At 43.6% G+C, this 25551-nt stretch overlaps 3 protein-coding genes across 5 annotated transcripts in view; 1 reads left to right on the top strand and 2 right to left on the bottom strand.

The window, feature by feature from the left end:
- The window catches only part of zzef1 (zinc finger, ZZ-type with EF hand domain 1), a 30753-nt gene extending 27258 nt beyond the window's left edge, over positions 1-3495 (bottom strand). For both annotated transcript variants that reach the window (XM_068721206.1, XM_068721207.1), the window contains exons 1-7: positions 2989-3495; positions 2260-2404; positions 1921-2115; positions 1562-1745; positions 1227-1426; positions 331-541; positions 82-198 (exon numbers count right to left, since the gene is read on the bottom strand). In XM_068721206.1, coding sequence (XP_068577307.1) covers positions 82-198; positions 331-541; positions 1227-1426; positions 1562-1745; positions 1921-2115; positions 2260-2404; positions 2989-3405 — 1469 coding nt within the window. In that variant the 5' untranslated portion in view covers positions 3406-3495. The remainder of the gene's footprint in view (positions 1-81; positions 199-330; positions 542-1226; positions 1427-1561; positions 1746-1920; positions 2116-2259; positions 2405-2988) is intronic.
- A 118-nt stretch (positions 3496-3613) lies between these two features.
- Positions 3614-5449, top strand: cyb5d2 (cytochrome b5 domain containing 2). Its single transcript, XM_068721210.1, has 4 exons — positions 3614-3964; positions 4230-4370; positions 4804-4990; positions 5136-5449. The coding sequence occupies exons 1-4, from the start codon at positions 3706-3708 to the stop codon at positions 5308-5310; spliced, it is 762 nt and encodes a 253-aa protein (XP_068577311.1). The 5' UTR covers positions 3614-3705; the 3' UTR covers positions 5311-5449.
- Positions 5430-25318, bottom strand: ankfy1 (ankyrin repeat and FYVE domain containing 1). 2 transcript variants are annotated; one of them, XM_068721209.1, is made up of 25 exons: positions 25262-25318; positions 23166-23373; positions 22887-23005; positions 21806-21941; positions 21533-21656; positions 20444-20593; positions 20135-20300; positions 19662-19866; positions 19502-19570; positions 18890-19092; positions 18679-18776; positions 17937-18138; positions 17724-17822; positions 17454-17607; positions 16542-16710; positions 9936-10054; positions 9592-9748; positions 9263-9463; positions 8991-9167; positions 8751-8898; positions 8518-8608; positions 7678-7802; positions 7424-7570; positions 7230-7320; positions 5430-7135 (listed from the first exon to the last, which is right to left on the bottom strand). In XM_068721209.1, exons 1-25 carry the CDS (start codon positions 25269-25271, stop codon positions 7003-7005), a joined length of 3501 nt encoding a protein of 1166 aa, XP_068577310.1. In that variant the 5' UTR covers positions 25272-25318; the 3' UTR covers positions 5430-7002. The 2 variants fall into 2 exon arrangements, with proteins under 2 accessions (XP_068577310.1, XP_068577309.1); XM_068721208.1 differs by lacking the exon at positions 25262-25318 and adding an exon at positions 23838-24611.
- Positions 25319-25551: the final 233 nt, after the last annotated feature.

The raw sequence follows: 25551 nt of genomic DNA, 5'->3' as shown, positions 1-25551 counted from the left end.
TCAGCGTGATGATGCCAGCGTTACAAGCGGAGCGTGGCAGTGATGGGTGAGCGTGCTGATGTAATCCCAGCAGGTCATTACTCTGCTATCCTGAGGAGAAATCCATCCACCTCCTCCAGGATGTTCAAAGAGAAGAACTTGGGGAACTCTGTGGACGACGGCGTCAGGGACAACGGCGGCATGTGTCGTAAGGCTTTTCTAGGAGAAACACAAGATGCATAAAAAAAGCCCTCAGAACCCAAGCACTGGACAAAACACTACACTTACACACATTCCTGCATTCTTTCTTTTTTATGTTGCATATTCAAAACCAGAAGGGGTGTGTCTTACTGTGTGCTCTGAAGGACAGTCTGAGCCAGAGCAGGGTTGGTGTCCATGGACGCGGTGACCAAGGAGGTGAGGAGAGACAGGTACCAGATGGCTGAAGCATCCGAAACAGACACCTCTTTGCTCTTGGTAATCTGATAGCCCAGCGTCTTCAAGCCATGAATCCGTGTGTCACATCCGTCGCTCAAGCACCGCTTAATGTTAATCTTGATGTCTGGGGTTTGGTGCCAGAAGAGATAATGCAGTTAGCAGACTGATGGAATACATCACGCAAAAAAAAAATGCCACAACAGGTTGCTTCGACCTCTGAGAGCGAACATCAAATAGATGTTGATTGAGGGAGACACATATGAAACTAATATGAGAAACTAAATCCAATGCAAAGCCAGCCAAGGAATTTTATTTGGCTCTTTGGGATTTAGCAAATCATACAGAGCCACATAATCAAAATACAATAATGAATTTGTAACCATTATCTAAAGCTCTGCAAGCTGTTTTCGTGCTCACAGCTGCCTGGATCAATCGATCCAAAGTTTCTGTTTTCCTCATTCATATATACTGTATATATGTGTGTGTGTTTTAGCTTTGCTTCTGTGTGGCTAGACAACTTCTAATAAAAAGGTAGATGTGTGACTTTTTGGCTCCATATATGGTCCTTTGAGACCTGAGGGTGTCAAGGTGGAAATCAAGAGTTTATGGAGCCTTGCATGAGGATTGTGAGAAGTGAGGCAATTAACCACCCAACTATCTATGAACCCGGCGGCGGCTGCTCTTCTGTCGCCCCAGGAGGGGTGCATATGAGAAAGACGGTTCCTCTACAAGTCACCAGCGAAGGAACACACTAGCCAGAGATAAATAAACACTCCACTAAGCAGACAGATTGACAGGTGGTGACTCACAGGGGTGTGTGATGTTGGCATTCTCCAAGAGGGCTACATAGCCCGTGACATTGCTGGGGATCCGGATATCTCTGATCTCCTGCAGGGAACGCCGGTTCTTCCCGACCGCAACGGAGACCAGCTGAGGCATGTAGCTGTGGTCATTAGAAGCCACAGCAATGGCCAGACGTCTCAAAACCACATCGGGTTTCATTTTCAACCTGGGAGCAGAAAAGAGAAGAGTTTCCACCTTAAAATTTATCATATACATAGGGACCAAAAACTCTGTAATTCAAGGATCAGGCACACATGACAATCAGCTGCAAGGCCTCAAATCACAGTGCAGGTGCCCTTGCCTTATCCAGTGCGAGCGTGCACTGCCATCCGACTGCCAGAAAGATGCAGTTTCCCCATTTGTCATCTTGTAAACGTCTGCAACGTTGGACGACGCTTCTATTGTGCTGTAGCACTGTGTGACCACCTTGACTTTGTCCACCTCCGGATCACGGTCCAGTTCTGCTCGGTACTGGATATCGAGATCTGAGAGACACAAATATAGATCAGGACGTCACTCTGAAAGATGTCCAGCAGTGGGAGACGGACACAAATGTGTTAAGCGTGACAATATTCTTAAAATACACGGGAGAACATTTAGTTAAAGGCCTCCAATCAGCACTAGCCAGCCACTGTATTCATCTGAAGGTCCGGTGATCACCTTTCTCCTTCTGCAAGAGGACTTCCAAGAAGTCCTGCACCACACTGGACCTCATGGTGCAGATACTGTTGTAGCCCTCTAAAATAGGGAAGGGGATGGCACTACTGGGAATGCGATTCCTGTGTAAGAATTTAAGGACCTTAGAGGCATGTGCTCCTAACCGGTCTTTGGTCTTGGAGAATATGTCAACAAAACCTGTGGGGGGGCAAAAAAAGAAGGGAGGGGAAAAAGGGTGGGAAGTTATTTAAGGTGAACTCCTCTGCCAACCACCGACTATACCTATTCAAATAAGGTTCAAGGCAGGATGAACAATCCTGGTAAACAAATCACATCTCATACCTGGAGTTAAGGAGCACGCCTGTAGCTGTCTTATCACATGACTCAGCTCTCCCTTTAGATTAGCTCCGTTGGAGTTCTTCAGTGCAATCAGCATGCTCTCTACATCCACCACCCCATCCCCCTCTGCATCAAACTGTCCAAATGCCTGAGACGGGGACAAACACAGTACACATTGTGACACTTTATATGCAAACACACTACCTCCCATTCCTGGACACCATCTAAACCTACATGGATATAACTTAAAAGTATCCTTCATTCATGGGGCACATGATGCGCTCTCTCACTATTGCTTGTTATTAAGTTTAGTCAGTATATATTGTGTCTGATTAACAAGTCAGGTAGCAGCTCTATCTCTGAATGATCTCAGGGGTGCATTCCATGTCAACCCACACAAAAGGCACTCATTCATTGGTCAACCTTTGGTTAAACAACAAATGTCAGCCAACAGGCAACAAAGCAGCGTGCTATGCTACATGAGGCCAAACAAACAAAACAGTGACAATACACATGATACGCGATGGTGACATCAGGAGAGATCGCTTGTCTGACTCGTTGCACACCCTTAAGATAACTTAACAGGTTACAGGATATCACGTCCTCATATCAACATGCCCATTTATGATGAGTGATAACAGCTATTAATCATTATATTCTCATATCTGAGACATGAACAACAACATTTCACATGACTTGTGTGTGACAGGCACGTTTAGTTAACGTAGATACCTCTTCACACTCATCTCTCGGGGCATCTCTGCTCTCCAACATCTCACAGAATTGCTCCACGTTGACGAACTCTTCTCCTCGGTTTAACCGGTCTTCCAGCCACCGCACCAGGACACCCTCGTTCCCGGCCAGGACAGACTCCTGAATGGCGACACCTGAGTCGCTAATGCGAGCCGCGGCTTCCCTCAGTTTCACTTGCTCTAGGAGCACCCCGGGGCTAGGCGGTCCACCGCTGGGCACGGGCGGGTTATTCGATCCCCTTCCGCTTCTCCCTGAACCGGAGCCGCCGCCGCCGCCTCCTACACCGACGGCAGTGGCCGCAGAGGCCGGACTGTCTTCCGCGAAGCCGGGGCTCTCCGTTTCTACGTCTTCCTCGTCGCCGCTGCCTCCACCGCAGCCACTCTCTGCGTTCCCCATGTTTGTTTCGCCGACCTAGGGCTCCCGGAAAATCTCTGCGGCCCACTGGGTGTCACTTTTGAAACGTTTACACCGGTCCGTACACAGATCACCTCTCTAACCCACGGCTAGAGCTCTGCCTCTACCGTACACTACCGCATTGACGTGCTGTACGTCAACGTGCCTGAAAACGTCCTCAATCAGTTTGCGCATGCGCGGTGGGGTTCCAGTTAACGGAAGGACCTGCGCTGTTGTTGTCAGTGTTTTCAGAAGGGGTGTGATGTGATGTGATGTAAATGGAGGACAGGCCAAAACGCTTTAATGAATAGCATGCTCGGCTATGTTTTTGTCGCTTTTTTAGCACTGGCAGTTTTGTTCATCCCACGTGAGTGGTCCTTTTCATTTGGAAATGGTTCAGACCGGGGGCCCCATTTGCGGCTCCTGAGCAGGCGTGAATTATCACTGTACGACGGGGAGGAAGGCAGCCAGGGCCTTTACCTTGCCATACTAGGGCAGGTTTTCGATGTACTCAAGGGACACAAGCACTATGGACCTGGAGGTGCTTATCACTTTATGACAGGTGATTGACCGCTTCTCCTTCATTGCTCCCTTTTTATATATTTTAATGTTTAAATGTAGGACACTGGTCAAAAACTGTCTGATGTCATATATATATATATATATATATATATATATATATATATATATATATATATATATATATATATATATACATACACACTGTATATATATACACTGTGTATATATATATATATATATATATATATATACACACACACTGTGTACATATATATGACAGTCTGTGTGTGTGTCTGCATTTTCAGGCAAAGATGCCTCTCTGGCCTTCGTCACTGGGGATTTCACAGAAAGTGGTCAGACAGATGATGTGTCCAGTCTGTCCCCACTGCAGGTGATGGCCCTTTACAACTGGCTGGCCTTCTATCAGAGGGACTACAAAAGTGTAGGTATGTGACGTTTTATGATTTGACATGTAATGTCTACCTTTACTCCTATAATAATGTATTCTTGTTGCATTCAAATTATTCATCAGGTAAATTTTTTTGATTCAACAGTACAACATGTGGAGCCTTAACAGAAATAACAAGCTACGAATGGGTACTTTCCAAATGTCAGCTATATGAAACAATGAAGCCAGCATTGTCAATGATTGGACAAATCCACTACTATCCACATACTGTTTGGGATAGTGAGGCTGTTTCCTCATATCAGTCACAAGCTGAATCAGCACATGGACAAATCCTGGCGAGCTACAGCCTGTGCAGTAATTTACAACTACAATAGTTTATGACTGATATGTATTGTTTTCTCCTGATCAAAGGACATCCTTCATCAACTGTAAAGCATCACCCGACAGCATTGACCTATGTTCAATTTCAGGTCTGTTAATAGGCCGGTTCTATAGCGAGACTGGGGGGCCCACGGAGGCCCTGTTGCAGGCAGAAGCATCACTAGCAGAGGGTCGGCGAATCAAGACCCAGTCTGAGGCTGAGAGGCTGCGCTTCCCAGCATGCAACTCAGAGTGGAGCGCTGCCAAAGGAGATAGAGTCTGGTGCTCCACTAAGAGGTATGGAAATTGCTCCGGCCTAATCTAATATTAACAAACCTATGATACAATGTTGTGATTTACTGTAATAGTGTGTGTCTTTAAAACGTGGGCATTATTGGTATCCATCTGGATTGACAGTACTGATTTGTTTTCCTTCATCCAGTGGTGGAGTGGAAAGAGGCTGGACGGGTGTCCCACGGAAGCTCTTCTCTCCGGGCTCCAGTGGTGTTCGTTGCGTCTGTGTTGAAGACCCATCTGCAGCAGAGGAAGACCGCAACCTGCAGAAATATGATAGCTGCCCTCCACATGCTGAGTCATGCTCCATCGAGGAGTTCTAGTCTCAGGGCCAACCTGGGAAATGGACGTGTTCACGGCCTGCTTTTCAGCAGCACGATACTCAGGGACATTTTTAAACTTACTCACAATAAAGAGAAAAGGAAGAAGAAAAGCCAAGGCATTGGTTTTTGATCACCTTTATGTAAAGTTGTCCTCCCTTTCTCTAAAAGGATACACCAGGAAGAGACAGGCTAGATATCTGAGCATAAAGATACAATATAATGTGCATAAAAGATTAAACAATGTGCATAAAAGATTAACAGAGGCAAGATTTAGGTTTGTCACAATGACAAGCACAAACTGCATTTAAGTACAAAACAGTTGTAGTGGTCAAAAATATCACACATTTATCTGTACAATTTAACAATACTTAAAGAAGCCCCACTACTTGGCCATTCCCTCTCCTCCACATTCTCCCCAATGATCAGAAATGTCATGTGATCTTGATAAAGTGCACCTGTTAGGCTTAGAAATCAAGAAGCGTTTAATGTGTTGGGTCAAGACAACTTGACTTGAGGCAACATTGTGGGGACTACGATCACGACTTCCTACGAGGACCTCGTGGCAGATAAAAATATGGAATGTAATCATTTGGTGACTGATTTTGAAAAGGTTTGTGATTATGACGTAAAGGCTACAAATTAAATGACATGCATAGGCATAATAGGCATTTCTGTAACTAAGGTGGTTTGTTGAGAGAATTTAGTTCTGTGGACCACATTTATAGTCCTTATGATAAAATCTGCTTTCTCTGGTCACATTTTCCCAACATGCCATGTTAAAAAGGAAGCATTCCATTTAATTTGGCCGATGCCTACACATGATAGACTATGTTCCAGTCATGGAGAAACAACACATTTCATGAGGAACGTCATCCATGTCCAGTTGTGCCATCTTTCAGTTTTAACACTTAAGACAATATCAAAAGTTATAATTCTGAATCGAAATGGATCTTACTAAATTATATCTCATTTGGAAACAATACTCATTTAAATAATGAGCTGAGATGCTTTCCCTTTAAATCCTGCTCGTCTGTCAACACATAACTGGGGTGGCAGAAGAGTGAAACATGAAAGATTACAGAGAACAAGTTGATCGTTCATTCCTTGGAGATTTAGTGATCTAGGGGCATTTTATACCTTTACTCTGCTCTTGGCTGAGAGCAGGTTTAGCTCATGTAAATGTAGATATTCATTTTGGAGCACGGAATCTTTGTCTTTGGGCAGGTCACATAGCATAAAAGGCTGCAGATGGTGAAATATCCCAACAGAGAAGAAAAAAAAAATCCCTTCAAACGGTGGCTTGATTTAAACGTTCATCATTGATTTGAAAAGTCCTGCTGGTAAGCTAATATATTAGATAAGAGCTAATCACTACAAACATCATTGGGCTTGGGAAACTGATTAACAAACTGACTCCATCCATCATCAGCTTATACCCACTTTAAGATACTTTGATCAAAACAGAAACGAAAAGACAATGTTTCACTTTCACTTTGAACCGTCCTTCTCTCGAACATTAATAGTTTTTCATAGACTGAAATAGTATAAAGGTGATGGTCCATAACTGTCCGGGAGTCTCTTGTTCGCATGTCCTGCTACTGATGTCCCTTGGCCTAGTGTGCCTGAAAAACTGTGCCAAGTTGGAACTGGCATGGCCAGTGTCAGAGGGTGGAGAATATCCAGGCTGCTGCATTACGACACCCCACCCAGAGTTAGTACATCGAAGCAGATGTCACACACCCTCACCGGCTTGTTCAAGTCAAACTTGATGATGGGTATCTCCTTTATAGAGCACTTGTGGCACAACAGGCGCCCACAGTGACGGCTGGAGTCAAGGACGAGACACAGGGTTAATTATACATTTTGAAATATAAAAGTATTATTTAGTGCACAAATATTAAAGAAGCCATACTACTAACCAGTGATGTTTCCGTGTTGTAACACCAAACTTGGCAAGACATTCATAGCAGTTGGACCCATCACACCAAGGAGGCTCTTTGGACAGCATATCTAAACAAATCATCATGGGGGTCAAATACATTGCATCACAGCTTTTCACTTTTAATGCCTGAGGAAAGCCTGATAGATGAAGACATTACCAAGAAAAACTTACCAAGAAGGCGGAAGAGCAACTGTTTGGTTGCAACTTGGTAGTTGAAAATGTTGATGCCCTGGTTGTTATTGATACCCAGCCGAGCCCCGGCCCTCACAATGGCACGGCACAGGTTTGCGTTTCCTTTCATGTAGGCCAGGAGCAGAACTGAAATAAAACACAGGTTTCAGTCATTCTATCACAAGTGTAACCCGGGTATTAGAAGGATATTTGTATACTGTTGACAACAGTAGTAATGAAGCAAACTTCAGTACCTGTGTTCCCTTCATTATCGGGTTTGTCCAGAGGGTATTCAGGCATACACTCCAAGAACAGCTCAAAAATGGCGGCGGCGTTCTCTTTTCCATAATGGCCAAGTATGTGCATTGGTGACTGACCCCTAAGTAGACATGATAAATTGAAAAGGAGACGGGTAAATTGGCTTTATAGTCTACAGAAGCCTAATCTCTTGTGTTAAAATAAACTTTCTACATTGTTAATATTCTGTTTCTATCTCATTTTCTGAATTCCACGGTGTAACGCTGCATTCACACCTAATCAACGCCAGGACTCATATACATTTGAATGTGGGTGGTGCGTTAAGGCTGCGGTGGAGGGGACCGGAGGGGATGCTGAAAATAACGCAGTGACCTGTGGCGAAAAGTTGAAACGGGATCAACTTTTGGAAAAACTCGACCCGACAACACGCTACGGTGGCAAATCACGTGACCCGCGATCAGACCGGACGACGCCATTGGGAAGAAGAGCAGCATGAATGGCCAATACACACTGGAGTGTAACGTTATGCTTTACATGTAGGCGCTCAATTTTGGTGCACCAGTTTAAAATCCACCGTTTTGATAGGGCCCCTGGTAAACTATCTAAATTATATGCATTTGTTTTTTAATCTGTCGACACGGACAGACAATCACTCGTAGGACCCACAACTTGGCCGTTTTTGAGGGACTCTCCAAGACCACTGCACAAACCTGCACTAATCACTTTAACGGCTGATGTGGTGTGAATGCAGGCTTTCTGTTGCTGCTGTAATGACCTAAAAGTTGAACCTCATTGATCTCAAGGAAACATCTGACCCTGAAAGAAACTGAGTGTACCTGAGATTGAAGGCCTCGGCGTCAATGTTGGACTCCGTGAGAAGTGTTCTGACATTGTTAAGGCGGCCCTGCATCACCGCCAGATGCAAAGCTGGGGAGACAGACAAAAGATTAAAATGGTATTATTAAAATGCTGGGGAGGTGGGATGATAATAAATAATTAACTACACAACAGAGACTCCAGTAACTCCAGCTGAAAGCAATGAAGCGTAACAATAAAGAACGTAAGGTACCATTATTGCCATTCTCATCCTCGGCAGCAAAGTCGACTCCATTCTCCAGCAACACAGAACAAATAGTGGCCAGGTCCTGCTGGGCAGCCAAATGTAGTGCTGTCTGTCTGTGTTTGGTCAGCTCATTTACTTTGGCTCCGGCAAGCAGCTGGAAGGAAGCAGAAAAATAAAAACAATTCTATCTGCACTCTAGGCCAGAATAGTAAACGCAGAGGACCAAAAAAATTCTTAGGTTTCTACCAGGTTGCGGACAATGATCTCAGATCCAGCCTGGACGGCCAGGTGGAGAGGGGTGACTTTGGCTGCATCCTGAACCCTGGAGTTGACATTAGCTTGGACACTGATGAGGAACAGGACACTTTCAATGTCTGAATTTTGCACGGCCACGTGGAGAAAATTACGTCCTTTGTTGTCCACCTGGATGGAAACGAAAGTTTGAGATTAACACTAATTGTACAACATCTTTACAAGTGATCCAGAGAGACAAACGGGTGCATTTGTGTGAACGCCACCTGCTCAGCAGCACCAGCCTCCCTCTTGAGGATGGCCTCGGCTGCCTTATTGTTCTTGTGCGTCATAGCACAGGCGAAGGGGGTCATTCCTTGACGGTCGCGTATGTTGAGACGAATGTCTGGATGGGAAATGAGGAGCTGTATAATGACGTTGTGCTGGTTGCTAATGGCAGCGTGGACGGGAGCCCTGCCCTCTGCATCCTGACAGGAAAGGGACAGACACCGGATTAAATGCTGACAAGAGAAGCATGTTCTTTGACACACTTGGTAATCTCTCATTAGAAAATATATTAAGTGTTATCAGACAAAAATGATGTGACAGGACTGACCTGTGCATTAACATTAGCTCCAAACTCTAGAAGGCACTGCACCACCTCCTCCAGTCCCCAGCTGCTTGCAAGGTGGAGGGGCGTTTGTCCATCTCGAGCCTCTTCATCTCCTTCCCCGTTAGGGCCCGGCTGTCTGGTGCTGTTCACGTCACAACCACTATACACACACACACACACACACACACACACACACACACACACACACACACACACACAGTTGTTTTCAACTGATGTTTTCCTAGCATTATGATCATACGGCAATAGATTCACAGTTCAAGCAAATATGTGCATTCAGGGCAAGGATTAGGTGTCTCCAAACACTAATGGTAAAGAGATTGGCAGACCTGCGGATGAGGAAGCACGCAGTGACCTCGTTATTCTCATCAACAGCTCTGTGCAGGAGGGTCTGCTTGCAGCCAGAGGGCCCTGTGCTCCAGGACGTCGCATCACAGCCATGGCGGACCTAGGTGAAACAAGTCAAAATGCAAGAAAATATTATAATTTACCTCAAGGAAATCTATAAAACATATGTGCAGCCTGTAACAAGGCTTTGATGCAGATTAAGCGGTACAGGTGTGAATACAGGCTTGTAAAAGGTTTTGTGCAGCTATTTGACTTCAGAACATCAGAGGTCTATTGCAATTTTTTTCAGTTTGGAACCAATTCTTGGTCACTTCAGGTGTCTCGGACAAGGCTGATATGAATTAAGATGCTGTATGTATGTTATATGAACATCACTTCTGTTTCAATTCTATAAATAAACTGTAAAAAAAAGTGTGTGTATGTATATATATATATATATATATATATATATATATATATATATATATATACATACATACATATATATACACACACACATACACATACACATACATACAGTAGATATATCTATATATAGATATATACTTGTGATTCCAGGCACATCCAAAGAGTGAACCTGAGAAACAAGCACATGCATCTATGCCTGAAGCTCGTTTCGGTTTCATTCAGTGTGGCTTTGTGGCACAAGGTGCCAAAGCACACTGACTGTAATCCTGCGGGCTTATTCAGTGTGGCTTTGTGGCACAAGGCAGTAATACTGCCTGTGCCAAAGCACACTGACTGTAATCCTGCGGGCTTATTGTTGGAATGCTGATTCAGCATTCCAAGTATTGTTCTTCGAATCTTTATTGTTGGAATGCTGATTCAGCATTCCAAGTACTGTTCTTCGAATCTTTATTGTTGGAATGCTGATTCAGCATTCCAAGTATTGTTCTTCAAATCTTTATTCTTCAACTATTTCTTCCGTACGTATTTTGGCACTTAATAACGTCCACATTTCTTAAGCTACAGAAACCGTTCAAATATGAAAATGTTCAGCTTTTTCAGGAGAGGGGTGCTATTTCTCATAATTTTTGTAATCTTTCAACTTTTTGAATTATTAAGCATTTTGCAACTTATTTTTTGAATGGGATGTCTATGGAGAATATTTTTAAATCCTCTTAAACTTGTTCAACTTTCAGATCCTTCTACTTCCTCATACTTTCAGCTACAGACACCATTTAAACTTTCAAATGTTGAGAAAACCCTGATCAATGATTGTATGTTATAATCATTTTGATATCTTTTACACTTTTTGAATAGTAGCATTTTTGCTTTCATGTGTTTTTCAGTCCTTTTCTGCTTTTATAATGGGTGTGTATTGCGCAGCTTAGAGTGTGTGATGTCATCGCTAGAGTGAAGAGAAGCCTGAGATTCCTGTGAAAAAAATATTTGTCTTTTGCGACTGACTCCTCAATTTTCACTCTACATGCATAATTTCTGGATGGAAACGTAGCTAATCTTGTCCTTGTCGTAGACATATGACTTTGGAATCCCACAGGTTTACACATTTGGCTCAAAAGCCTTTACTTGAGAGGAAAACCAACTTTCTCCTCCATAGACCCCAATGTTAAAACATACTTCAAAAAAGTCTTGCACAGACAACCGTACCCCATTTGTAAATCGCCATTGAAGCCACTTTTTTTTACACTACAGATCCAATATTCGCATGATATGTTCTTCAAGTCATCCTTGCACTTCAGTCTTAATATTGGAGCAATAGGGGCTATGGTTATGGGGGTTTTGTGGTTTTGTTTGACAGCTGTTTTCCAGTTTTTTTCTCATGAAAAGGCGGCAGGCTCACAGGTGTTCGTGCTTGAGCTAATTACTAATGTTTATAAACACACAGACTCACAGACTCTCCAACTGCTGCGTCGTCACCATGGGAACCAATGACACACACAAACACACACACACACACACACACACACACACACACACACACACACACACACACACACTTTCTCTGTCTGTCTGTCTCTCTCTACACACTCAGTACATATAACTGTCTGTCTGCCTGTCTCACTCACTCACTCAGTACATATAACTGTCTGTCTGCCTGTCTGTCTCACTCAATCACTCAGTACATATAACTGTCTGTCTGCCTGTCTCACTCACTCACTCAGTACATATAACTGTCTGTCTGCCTGTCTCACTCAATCACTCAGTACATATAACTGTCTGTCTGCCTGTCTCACTCACTCACTCACTCCATATAACTGTCTGTCTGCCTGTTTCTCTCTCCAAATCACTCAGTCAATGTAACTGTCTGCCTGTCTCTCTCTCCCACACACTCAGTCCATCTGACTGTCTGTCTGCCTGTCTCTCTCTCCCACTCACTCAGTACATATAACTGTCTGTCTGCTCTTCTCATTCAATCCAGATGACTGTCTGTCCTCCTGTCTCCCTCACTCACTCAGTACATATAACTGTCTGTCCACCTGTCTCACTCACTCACTCACTCACTCACTCAGTACATATAACTGTCTGTCTGCCTCACTCACTCACTCACTCACTCAGTTCATATAACTGTCTGTTTGCCGGTCTCACTCACTCACTCAGTTCATATAACTGTCTGTCTGCCTGTCTCTCTCTCCCACACACTCAGTCCATCTAACTGTCTGTCTGTCTGCCTCTCTCTCCCACACACTCAGTCCATCTAACTGTTGGTCTGCCTGTCTCTCTCTCCCACTCACTCAGTACATATAACTGTCTGTCTGCTCTTCTCACTCAATCCAGATGACTGTCTGTCCTCCTGTCTCCATCACTCACTCAGTACATATAACTGTCTGTCCACCTGTCTCACTCACTCACTCACTCAGTACATATAACTGTCTGTCTGCCTGTCTCACTCACTCACTCACTCAGTTCATATAACTGTCTGTTTGCCGGTCTCACTCACTCACTCAGTTCATATAACTGTCTGTCTGCCTGTCTCTCTCTCCCACACACTCAGTCATCTAACTGTCTGTCTGCCTGTCTCTCTCTTCCACACACTCAGTCCATCTAACTGTCTGTCTGTCTCTCTCTCCCACACACTCAGTCCATCTAACTGTTGGTCTGCCTGTCTCTCTCTCCCACTCACTCAGTACATATAACTGTCTGTCTGCTCTTTTCACTCAATCCAGATGACTGTCTGTCCTCCTGTCTCCCTCACTCACTCAGTACATATAACTGTTTGTCTGCCTGTCTCACTCACTCACTCAGTACAAATAACTGTCTGTCTGCCTTTCTCACTCTCTCACACTCATTCATTCAGTCTCTCTATCTCTGTCTTCCTGTCATTCTGTGTTTCTCTCTCTGTCTTTCTTTCTGTCTCTCCCTCTCTCTCTCTGGCTCTCTCTCTGCTACCACTACTGCTGCTATTCATGCTACTACCATTACCAATACTACTACAGCTATTAGTACAATTGCTACTAGTACTAATACTACTGCTATCACTTCAAATACTGCCATTACTATTACTACTTCTTCTACTACTACTACTGTTATATTAAATACTACGACCACTACTACAGCTATTACTACGACTACTGATACTACTACTTATACTGCTTCTTCTAATTACTAATACTTCTACTACTAATAATACTTCTACTACAACTACAACTTCTACTACTACAAATATCACTACTGCTGACATTTTTTAAGCCACAGAAGCTGTTCGAATATCAAAATATTCAGCTTTTTCAGGAGAGGGGTGATATTTTTCATATTTGTAATCTTTAAACTTTTTAAATTGTTAAGCTTTATGCAATTTGTTTTGAATGGGATATCTATGGAGAAAATCTTCAAATCCTGTTAAACTTCTTCAACTTTCAAAGCCTTCTTTCTCATACTTTCAGCTACAGACACCATAGTTGGACGTTTCAACTAGAAGGGTTTTCAGCAGTGCAGTTTAAATGCTTTCGAGCTTCAACATTTTTCAGATTGGTAGTCTCTCATTTCTGTATTTGCAGCAATGTTTTTGCAATTCATTTCAGCTTTCAGCATTCCAACGCATTTTCAGTAGGAAATGCATTTTCTAGTTCTTATTCTCCATCTTCCACATCAGAGTTTGCCGCGAAACTAGTCCCACAGCATTGCCAACACCTGCTCAAAAAGTAATTCAACACGTGCGGCTTGATCGGGAATCGTGAGCTATGACTTTTATAAGAAATTCGTCCAGCGGTTTCCCCGAAAATCGCGATCTACGATGAAAAATCGGCCCATTGACTTGAATGGGATTTCGGCGTGAAGAAAGCAAAAAAAACACTTAACTTTGGACCCATATTGACCAGCCATACTTTAACGTAGAAACATGATTCAAAGTTTAAAACGTAGACAAATTGATGGACGTTATTGAGCCAAATGGACATTTTGCTAGCTAGCATAGTTTTCATGAAGTCACCGATTTAGTTTCAGCAAAACTTTGGGTCTGTTTCAGATTTTATAATGGGTGTGTATTGCGCAGCTCGTTAAGTGCTAGAGTGATGACATCACGGTCAGAGTGAAGCAGAGCAGGAAAATGTTCTGTGATTTTTCCAAACAAATTGCTCCCATTCCCACAAGTTTTACTCTTTATACACCATTTTTGGCCAAAAAGCTTGGAAATCTTGTGCTGGTCGCAACAAAGTGTCTATGGAATCCAACGGACTTACACATTTGGCTCAAACAGCCGTGGAGCGACATGAATTCCAACCGACTGCTCCATTAGACCCCATGTTAAATCAGAAAAGAAATTTGTCAAAGAAAGCAGACGGTACCAGTTTTGTAACTTGCGCTGGCGCTCACATTTATAACACTATGAACATAAAAAACATACCAGGGCGTTCGGCAGAGTCTTATCTCTCTCACGGTGCACTTATTTTATTGATTGGACTCATGGTTTTGGTATAAAGTGCATTTGTTTGACAGGTGTTTTCCAGTGTTTTCTCATGAAAAGTCTGCCAAGCTCACAGGTGTTCTTAATTCAGCTAATTACTGATGTTTATAAACAAACAGACTCACAGACTCTCCAGGCCCTGCGTCGTCACCATGGCAACCAGTGACACGCACGCACGCGCTCTTTCTCTCTCTGTCTGTCTGTCTGTCTGTCTCTACACAGAAGGATTTACAAATAAATGTGACTCACAAATGCACGCAGAACAAATATATTTCTGCATTTGTATGTATTTGTGTGTGGATGTTTTCTATTTGTTTGTGGATTTGTGTGGATTTGTTTGTGGATCTCTTCACATTTGTTGGTGGGTTTTTTGAGACTCCCCTGCCTGGCCGGATTCACAAATACGTTTTTTTTAACATGGACCTATCTGTAGCCAATCAGATGTCAGCCTCATTTTCAAGCAATCACATGAGCGCAGCTCCCCCCTCCCCTCCCCACGAGGCTGCCAGCTGTGTTCACACAGAACGCAGGGCGAATTATTCGCGTGATGAGATTACATACAAAGTCTTTGCACAGACACATGCAGTGACGCGAATTTTGCGCGGCGCGTTTGGGGCGACGCGTTTGGAGCGACGCGTTTAGGGCGTTTGGAGCGACGCGTTTAGGGCGACGCGTTTGAAGCGACGCGTTTGGGGCGGCGCGCTTGGGGCGTTTGGAGCGACGCGTTTGGGGCGACACGTTTGGAGCGACGCGTTTTGGGCGTTTGGAGCGACGCGTTTGGGGCGACGCGTTTGAAGCGATGCGGTTGGCGCGATGTTCCTCCTGTCATCACTGACGTCCTGTTGTTGTTGAATCAGGAAGTACAAACTGTAGCCGTCTGTGTTCACCCAGAGCTCTACGCAGGGACGTGCGGTCAGGGTGTGATGATGAAATGTAAAAAACAAATAATGCTAAAATAAAATAAATATTAATATTTCTCTACTGATCTGCGCTATAAATGTAATTTCTGTATTATTCCAAACATTTTTATAATCAAAATCTCTGAATTAGCACGTCCTGTTCAAACAGAGAGGAGACAGTGAGGTGAGGCAGTGACCAGCTGTTCCTCACCTCAGACTGTGAATCCCTCACTAACTGGGTTGAGCGCGTGCCTTTTGCTGTCTCATTCCTGCACACACTGTAATATTTGTAGACACTTTTATTATATGTCCTTTCTTTCCATATAATAGGTACTGTATTTCACGTCTGTGTAGAACATATTTAGTGTTGCTGATCTGACATTAAGGGGAGGCAAACACTACTCTGCCTCAATGAAGGGTGCGCGAGAGCCCAAGGCTCGGGTATATTGCGTCAATTAACACAGAGCAGATCGACCCAGGCAGGAAGTCAGACACCGATAAGGGATAGAGCATCCGGTAAGTTTTCAAAATAAAAGCGTCAGCTTTAACTTGGTTTAACTTTTTCAAGAGTATGAATCTAAAATGCAGAAAAGAGAGAAGCATTATCTCAATCGAACCTCAACGATACTGCCGGTAACATCAGCGTTTATGTATATATTGCAACGTCTTCGGGCAGTAGAAGCCACACTGTCAAAATTTCTTGCGAAATTTTCTAGTTTAATTAATTATCTTGAATAAAAGCTAAATAACTGCCAGTGCACCAACGAGGAACCAGGAGGGTACCACCATCATCTCTAAATGGGTTTCATATGCATTTGTCTCACCAGCGTGGATGCAATATCTTCCAGGCCATTCTCCAGAGCCAGCCACAACGGAGGGTCCCCTTTGTCATCCACCACAGACATATCTGCTCCTCTTGTGCAAATAGCATCCACCACCAGTGGCAGCTGGTTACTGATGGCCAACTGTAGTGCCGTTTGTCCGTCCTGGGTCCTGGCAGGGGAGAAAAAAATAAATAGATATGAAGAAATCAGAGAAAGAAGAGCGGAAAAAACGTTGAACTCTCCCCTCAAAATTCCTAATAGGACACTGGGAGATTGCTTTAATAATGCCTGAAATTTGTCTTTGCCGACTGTGCAATTAAGGGGCCCTTTCCTGTCACATAATCTATCTAATCTATTTCGGATCCCATTTTAGGTTGTTTTATGTTGCCCCTGCACTTTACTTATGAAGTGTAACTGAATCTGGTTTAAAGAACTAAAGAAATGGCAGAAGATGGGGGCATTCTAGCTCGCGTCTGGCCGGGGAAATTAAATTAATAGCTTGGACGTTGTTACGTGCGGTTGTATGAGGTACTTATCCATAGTCAGTGTATTATCTACAGTAGATGGCGGTCAGCACGCCCCAAGTTTATAGAAACAGACAGGAGAACCACAGAAGGCAATGTGGACAGGGGCAGCAGCAAAACGTATTTGAGCCAACTAAAAAACTGGAGGCGTACTGACGGCCTTCTACTGTAACTTATACACTGACGATGGAAGAGTAACTCCTACAACCCCACTTCAAAAAATCTGAACTATCCCTTTAAATACCATTCTCCATATTTCTCCCCATTCATTTCCTGTCATCGCACTACTGTCGGCAAACAAACAAAAAAGACATAAAATGCTCAAAATTGTAATTATAAAAAAACATTGCATAAGTGCTTTACAACTGCAATACAAGGCAGGCATTACCTAACACTGATGTCGGCCTGATGCTCCAGAAGGAAGAGGGCGCTCTTGCTGTCCTGTCTTTGGATAGCCATGTGAAGCAGGGTTTGTCCATTGGACATAGTGTCATTGATAGATGCCCCTGAGCCCAGCAGCTGAGCCGCTATGGTGTGCATTCCTGACAGGGACAGACTGGACATGTAATAAATCCCACACACAGATCACCAAGCAGTCTTGTTACAAGGTTAAGCAAACTGTATCACATCTCCCCCGTTGTGGTGTAGTGCTGTGTACCTGTCCAGAGAGCCAAGCCTAGCACTGTCTGGTCCATGGCGTCCTTGAGACTGAAGTCTGGAATGATCTGGAAGTTGTTGGTGGCATGAAGTGCATTGGCTGCAATAGAGCCGTCGAGGGAAAGATAAGTGGGTCATTTTCAGACGTTGAGGCACATTCGTGATAATGTGCCGTGAGGTAAATCCCCAAACATTCAAATGTATAGATGCTGACCTTTTTGCTCGAGGATGACAGAGACCACGTCTGGGTGGTTGTGAGCGATGGCCATGTGGAGGGGGGTCTGCGTAGCCACACCAACGGAGTCGTCAGGCAGAGCCTTCTGGGTCTGCAGGTTGGGGTTGGCCCCTTGCTGGAGTAGCTCTGCCGTCAGGCTCGCCAGGCCACTGCGGCATGCGGTATGAAGTGGGCTCTCACCCTAAAAGAAGGCAAAAAGTATCAATACGGTCGTTATTAGTGACGCATACAAATTTCATCTAGGTCTTGCGATTTGATTTGATTTGATTTAAGAATAGGTTACTTTTTATGGTCTACAGATGCAAATTTAAGAAAGACTCAGGTCCATATTAATGACTGCAGTTACATGCAAGTTAGACATCATTCAACTTGTGCACTGGTGCCACAGCTCGGATGTATTATATGAACTAAGAGATCTCTATAAAACTTTTTAAATTTGAATTATACTTTCTCTTTATAACCATGAATGAAACAAAGCTACATTTGTCATTTTCTCCATTTATCTTTAAAATGTTATATCTGGGTTTTCTACAATGACAATAAAGTTGTAAAGGATTCATTTCGTCACCATGTTCTGACCTCCGATAAAATACACCGATTGGCTAGGGACACTGTTTTAAAAGGTAAGCAATGATATATGTTAAACTATCTGCACACTAGGTCTGATTCATCAAACCCATGTAACGGTTTGTCTGTTATGTGGCTGAATGTTCACACGCACCCATTTGTTGACATGGTTGACCTTTGCTCCATGAGTGGCAAGGAAAAGTGCAGCTGCCTCATTGCCTGCACTAGCCGCTCTCTGCATGAGACAGTTTTCTTCAAGGGATAAAACAAAATGAGATGAAGTTTAAAAAATGTTTTTAAAAGACATTTTAAAAGCATAATTTTATTCTTAGCGATTGCTTTAGAGTGAGGTTACTAAAGAGCACCTGTGGTAGTGTCAGGTGCATCAGGATTGCTTCCTCTCTGAATAAGCTGGGCTGCAAAGCTGTTCTCGTCAAACGAGGTGCCGTTCACTACCGGTGCATCGTCCTCAAACGGGTTTACTGACGGGTCTGAGGCCACGGTGATGTACTGCAGGGCCAGCCACAGAGCTGTGCTGCCCTCGTGGTCCTTGAGTTCCAGGTCAAGCCTAAAGAGAGGGGCAGATTACACCATGTTAGCCTGAGAGTTAAATGATGACCAGGGTCACATGATCTTAAATATTGGTGCCTTCAAATGTGGCTGTATTCATAACATTTGTTCCAATTCAAATCATCTAAATTAACGAGTTGTCATGTTTGCTGAAAGTTTTTTTTTAATGTTACATTCATTGTTTCCTCTTCTTATTCGCCCGCTTGGCAGAGAAAAGAAAAAACGTTTTCTAAGAGGAAATAAAAAATAATAATAAAAAGGAATCGAGTCTTGGATTAATTTAGGTCAGTTAGTTAGCTATGGTGGTCTTGTGCGTTCAACTAATTGAACACCGAGCATGCTGTGTGTTGACTTCCCATGGCAGACACAAATGCACTAATTCCATTTGAAGGCAGTATGTAACTCACTGTTTGCACTGCAGTAGCTGGTTGAACACTGGCTCATTCCCCGATGCCACAGCTTCATGCAGCGGAGTTCTGAAATTGACAAAAGACGGAGCTGAAGCACCATCATACTTTGCACAGCAGTCGGCCCCCTTTGCATTCCCGTGACGGTCAGAAAACCTACCTGCCCTTGCTGTTCTGCATGTTGGGGTTGGCTCCGGTCTTGAGCAGGGCCTCCGCGATACGCGCCATGCCGCTCATCACCTCCACAGAATGCTTCTTGGGGCTGAAAGAACAGACCAGGTGAAGTGGGGTTTCCACCGCCCCCACCGTGGCTGCATTCACCTGAGCCGAGTGGCGAATCAGAAAGATAGACGCAAATTCATCCCCTGGAGAAAGAGGAACAAAGATTAACAGTCACGAAGGACGTATTTCTGCTTTTATGTATCAACTTCAAAATCTAATGTTCACATTGGAACCAAGTCTGTACAAGAAAAAGCCTTGAAATTAGTAGAGTGTTTATTGAATATTAATGGCAGGTATATTTTTAAGTGAACACCCTGGCAGCTAAGCCAAAAGTGTGTTTTGGACACCACTTCTACAACACAGAGACAAGGTTGCTAGAAAAGTTTAGTAATAGTAATGACTCCCACACACCTCTTTGGATGGCCTTATGCAGGAGGCTCCAGCCACTCTGGTCCACCATGTCCACATCTGCTTTGTTGTTAACCAGAGTTGTGGCAATACTTTCCAATTTACGAGCGAGCGCCAGGTCGAGCGCCAGGTCGCCGTTGTTGTCCACTTCATTCAGCTTGCCAGGGAGCTGAAAACAAAACATAAAACCTGTAATAGTGTGATGGGAAGCCTGCATTCTGCCGTACTGGTTACACTGTAACAAACGGGAATAAAACACGAGTTAGTGAGCAGTTGATAAAGGGTATCAGGGGGGTGGGGGGGTGGGCTGACCTGCGAGTCCATCTCGATGAGATAGAGAAAGACCACATCTTCTCGCTCCACTTTGATGGCTTTGTGGAGAGGATACTCTGTTTTAGACTTGATCATCTTGTACAGTAATTGGGCGCTCATGGTGCTGAAATCTTCTTTCCTGAGGTCATCCTGATAAAACACAAGCAATGAAACAAGTGTCATCCGTTTTCTTAAAATCGAAACCTAAAACTAACGTTGAGCTTATTCCTTGCTTCTGTGAAGTGCAGTCATCAGAGCTCAAGTCTGAGGTGTCAGAGGCTGGTGACAGTTAACAGCCATTTTCTAAGCCAAAGTCGTAAAGATAGCCTTGACAACTGCCGAGCTGTGGCCTCTCTGGATTTATTGTATTGTTAATGATCAAATGGCTCACCCTGTTGAGGCAACATAACACTGATCTGTCAAAAAGCAGTAAACGTAAACAGATTAACCCACAAAGTGATTCAGACGTGGCATACTTATGAAAGAAAAGAGATATTTGGATTCCTCGGGACTGATGAAAACTGTTAAAAGTTTGTGGGTGATCACATAATCCAATCAGTTTATAGCTGATGGCAAACTTACATGGTTTGGTAACACGCAAGTTTCAGTGCTTTTCAGTACATGATTGAGAAAAAAAATCTATTACGCACATGTATGCTGTGGTGGAAAAAAATCTTTTTAACCTCCCCGTGAGAAAGAAATAACTGAGATGAAAAAACTCTTAAATATAAAAAAACATATTTATTGAACAGACACTAATAATAATTCAGCTGAATGGATAGAGCTCTTTTCCCACGGATGGTTCGGAGATCTAACAACAAGGAATAGTTTCCTTGCAGATGTCGTCCTCCTCCTCCTCTGCCTGCCGATGCATCCACCAAGGCCGAGTTCCCAGCCTTGGTATTGTTATTTCAGGAAGAGGGTTAGACATGAAAATACATTCGATATGATAACATTTATTATTTGGGTTTAAATGAATATATGCAGGTTTAAGCCATACAAGTTATAACTAAGAGAATGGTATGATAAACTTCTCCAACATATGTCAACACAAGCACGCAACCCCCCCCCCCCCCCACAAACACTCACCCAGTGGCTGGCTATGATCTCCCCACAGTAGTTCATCAGGGTGGTGGCATTTAGCTCCTCAGCTGTCTGGTAGAAGCGAATGCAATTCCTGACGTTCACTGAGGACATTACGCCTTTTTCACACCTGTCTCAGCGCAGAACCAAACACATTTTTGGGCCGTTAAGACACACATGTCTATAAAATGTTATGCAACAGTAATGCTGCCACTAGAAGCAGTTGAAATTCAATTGTAACCTGCTAATTAAAAGACAACATATATGACTCGTGCAGACCTCTCTCTGAGGAGCTGGAGCTGGAAGCGGTTGGCCAGCTTCATCAATTCAATAAGAAAGGCGTCATCTTCCGTGAGCTCCAACTCATCCGTGTATGCCCAGCGCAACATTGCCATGGCAACCTCGGGTTTGCAATCTGGAAATCCATCATGTCACCACGTCAGAAATGTACACAGCGATCTATTGCAAATGTGCTGTAATTTAGACAGGCGGAAATATTATATCTTCAGTATCTCCACACACTTAATCATTCTGGAACAATAGATACTTTTAAATAAGACCTCGACAAATAAACGTTTGTTTAGAGGTTCCTTTTCCTCAGGCAGTCATCGGCTCACATTTATATGAATTCAACATGAATTGATTATCTTACTAGGAAATAGGAAAGAGGGCCAAGATCCACTCAGAGCAAAACTCTGTCCAATACTGGACTTTGACAGACTGCATGACCCACTCCAAAATAAATATTTGGTCATCATCTATTAACCCACAAGTATGTTGACTAACAGGGTAACAACTGGATTTTAGAGGTGCACCGATTGCAGTTTTCTTGGCCGAAACAGATTTTCAATTATTTAAAAGTCTACTCTTTAAGTACTTTATTTGACAGGATACACACATTGTTCCTTTTTTTTTTTCATGGAAAATTTAAATTCAGTTGTATGTTCACAATAAAACATTGACTATTAAATAAATGCCCTTTTACTCCAGAACTGCACCAAGCTCCAGGATCTTCTCTCACAAATCTCAAAGTTGCTACAAATGTTTTTTACGGGTTGTTCTCCGGTTTATTTTGAACTTGCAAGTGTTCCCACACCGACGACATAATGCGCGTGCGTGTGTGCGGCAGTACTGTGTGTTGCAGCCGCCACTGTGTGCATGATGTGCATGTTGTGTGTGTGTGTGTGAGCCTGCGACGTTACCGTCTGTGCTTCTGTGTGCGCTACGAAAAATCATCATACGTATCATCTGGCTTGTTTTGACCGGTGGCCGATCAATCGATGCATCTCTTCTCTACTGGATTGTCATTATGAATTAAGATACTCATTTAACACAGTGACGTTCCACCAGGGTATCTCACCAGACAGGTCCAGCTCAGAGGTGGCGGCCAGGTTGGCCAGACTCCAGACATCACTGCGCGCAGCCAACACAAACTTGTGGGCACAGAGATTCTCCCCTGCGACTTTCACTTTCAGATCACTGCAAAAAACAATCATTCACCTCTGAGAAACAAAGTCACAAATAATCTACGTCTTCAATAATGCTGAAACTAATCAACACACTCAACAGCACCTAAAGCATGATCTACGGTCACAGGTTGGTACGCAACATCTCAAGCAACTCCAACCACGGCCCTCACCTGTACTGTTCCTGCTGGTAGAGGTCGGCCACGATGACCAGCAGGCGGCTAATGAAGGTTTCTACAGCCACGGGGCTGGAGGAGCCCTGGCCAGAGGACTGGGCAGCGAGCACGGCACAGCGCCTCTCTGTGTCGACCAGCTTCTGCTGCATCTTCACATACTCCTGCCTGAGCAGGGCCAGGTGCTTCTGCAGCTTGGCCACCTCCTCTGTCACACATCAAGGTACAGGCGACAGACATCGGAGGACAAAACAAGATGCAAAATGTAGGTTAGAGAGACAAATCTGTCAACACAGGCTGAACTGGACTTTCTTAAGAACATTTTCCCTTCCAGTGAAAGGGGTGGTTCAAAGCAATATACAGTACCTAGCTACACTTTTTTATTTACACAATGTGTGCATTATTTAACAAAAATATTGTTCAAAGATTATTCTTATGGCAGTGACGGTATGGCAGGTAACTGGATTTGCACCTACGTTACTATGGGTTTGAGAAATGTGTGACCTGATCCATTTTCATAATACTAGCCTGTCACCTTTGTTTAACAGAAAAACAACAAATTTCCAAATCTTGAGAACAGATTATGACGGAAGCGTATTTTTGATTGGATAACCTTTTCCCTTTTCCTATGAATGACGAAGACTTTCTACGGAGCTTTGTGTTACAACACACTTTTATGCCTCATCCTCGAGTCCATAGAGTTTCACTGAGGCCCATTTCCTTCCTTTAAAACCAGTGAAGTTTAAGCAAGAAAAGAATGCTGAGACGGCACGTTACTTTGTCCTCCCTCGTAAACCGTTACTGGCACAGCCACAGCCACTGGTCATGAGGAACAGATGGGGGGTGCTTCTGAAAAAAAACCACCTGATCAGCTCAACACAGGAAGGGCGGTATGGAGGAGCAGCAGCTTAGGGCCAACTGAGCAGCTACTGGACAAATTCTTACACCACACTAAAATCCACTTTCCATTTTGCAGGATTTAGCAGGCATCATTAATGCATTTGCAAAGCATTTTTACCTGCAGCCTAAGAAAACTGTATATACTCAACATTTAAAAACAATCCACCCTGATGTGTGAAATGCACTCTTTTATTTTGTCAGGACTTGTGAATATGATCTAATCTCTTTCAAACATTTTAAAGCAATAAACCAAGGCACTAACTGTTTCATAACACAATGAGAATACTATCAAACTATGCCACTCGCAACAGAATACAGGCACTGCAGGGATCATTTTAACTAAGAATAATGGGCCTTCTCCATTTCATTTCATTTAAGGGAAAGCATAAACAATCATTAAACATGTCCAAACAAATAGCTACGCCTTCTGCTTAGTAACAACCTTAAGCCCACAGAGGGAGTGTGTGTTCTCTAGATTCAAGTTTGCAACGTTAAGTAGATTTCCCTTGAGGAAGAGCACACAGCAGACATTCCCTTATGTCTCGGCCAAATATAGGTGGTGCATTTGGCCACAGCATTTCTGCCAGGTGGAGCAGATAACACCTCACAGGAGTGACAAGTGTCCAGTGTCTTATTTACCCTGCACTTCACTGAAGAAGTCAAATTAACGTTATAGTTTTTTTAAATGTCTCCTTAAACAAATACAACAACAGGTACCGGGGCGTTAACGCTCCCGTTGAGTGATAGCTACTACAATTATAACGTTAACGTTAGTTAAGATAATGTTACGTTAACGTTAGAGTGTGATGCGATCCGTGACGCTGGCGTTTAGCTAACGTTAAACCATAATACCGACATTACCTGCACATTCTGTAAGTTAACATAATGCTTTTTTCTCACGAAGCAGACCAGCAATCTGCAGAAACAAGAATTCTTCTCCGCAGTCCAACCCACCGACAGCTTGTCCGGTTCGGCTAACTCGTAGCTATAAAGATGCAGCTAGCAACATCAACGAGAGCTAACGGCAGAGCTCGCTCACTGTGTGACAAGACAAGTGGCGCAATGCTTCAAGTGTTCAACCGCGAACAATACACGGCTCATTAAACTACCGAGACACTAGTTGATTCGGGCCAACAGTTCAACCAGCGTACGGGAGCGGGGAGTGTACCAAACAGTCAAAAAAACCAAGCTCATACCTTCCGCCATGTTACTCAGCGTTAGCTCCGTGGCCTGATGTTCTCTATCGCGATACGACGGAGAGCCGGAGAGTAGGCAGTGGTGCTGCGTTCAAGTGGTTCTCAGAACACCTTATCACATGACCATTACTATTCCACTTGAAACGGAATATTATAGTATTACGTTGCTAGTTTTACGCGCGTGGTTTAATTGACAATATGTTTTTCTTTACTCCAGGGTAAAAGGTAATAACTTCAGGGGTTTTTTCTGACAGATGTCCTGGGTGTCAACTCTTGTCTCTCTTATGATT

Source organism: Cebidichthys violaceus, unplaced genomic scaffold, assembly GCF_023349555.1.
Source record: "Cebidichthys violaceus isolate CVI_PGR_0920_01 unplaced genomic scaffold, fCebVio1.0.p SCAF_27, whole genome shotgun sequence".
NCBI classification, from domain to species: Eukaryota; Metazoa; Chordata; class Actinopteri; order Perciformes; family Stichaeidae; genus Cebidichthys; species Cebidichthys violaceus.
The sequence above is the reverse complement of the archived record's forward strand: the minus strand, read 5'-3'. Positions and strand labels throughout refer to the sequence as shown.

Excerpts from the sequence above, each read along its gene's own strand:
- ankfy1 (XM_068721208.1), bottom strand. The coding sequence starts at position 23,862 with ATGGACTCGAGGATGAGGCATAAAA. Across the intron at positions 17,823-17,936 it reads TGTCATCCTCGAGCAAAAAG|CCAATGCACTTCATGCCACC; the intron begins GTCAGCATCTAT and ends GCTCTATTGCAG. Across the intron at positions 7,803-8,517 it reads GCCGAGGCCTTCAATCTCAG|GGGTCAGTCACCAATGCACA; the intron begins GTACACTCAGTT and ends ATGTCTACTTAG.
- cyb5d2 (XM_068721210.1), top strand. The coding sequence starts at position 3,706 with ATGAATAGCATGCTCGGCTATGTTTTTGTCGCTTTTTTAGCACTGGCA. Across the intron at positions 4,371-4,803 it reads GAGGGACTACAAAAGTGTAG|GTCTGTTAATAGGCCGGTTC; the intron begins GTATGTGACGTT and ends GTTCAATTTCAG. Across the intron at positions 4,991-5,135 it reads GTCTGGTGCTCCACTAAGAG|TGGTGGAGTGGAAAGAGGCT; the intron begins GTATGGAAATTG and ends TCCTTCATCCAG.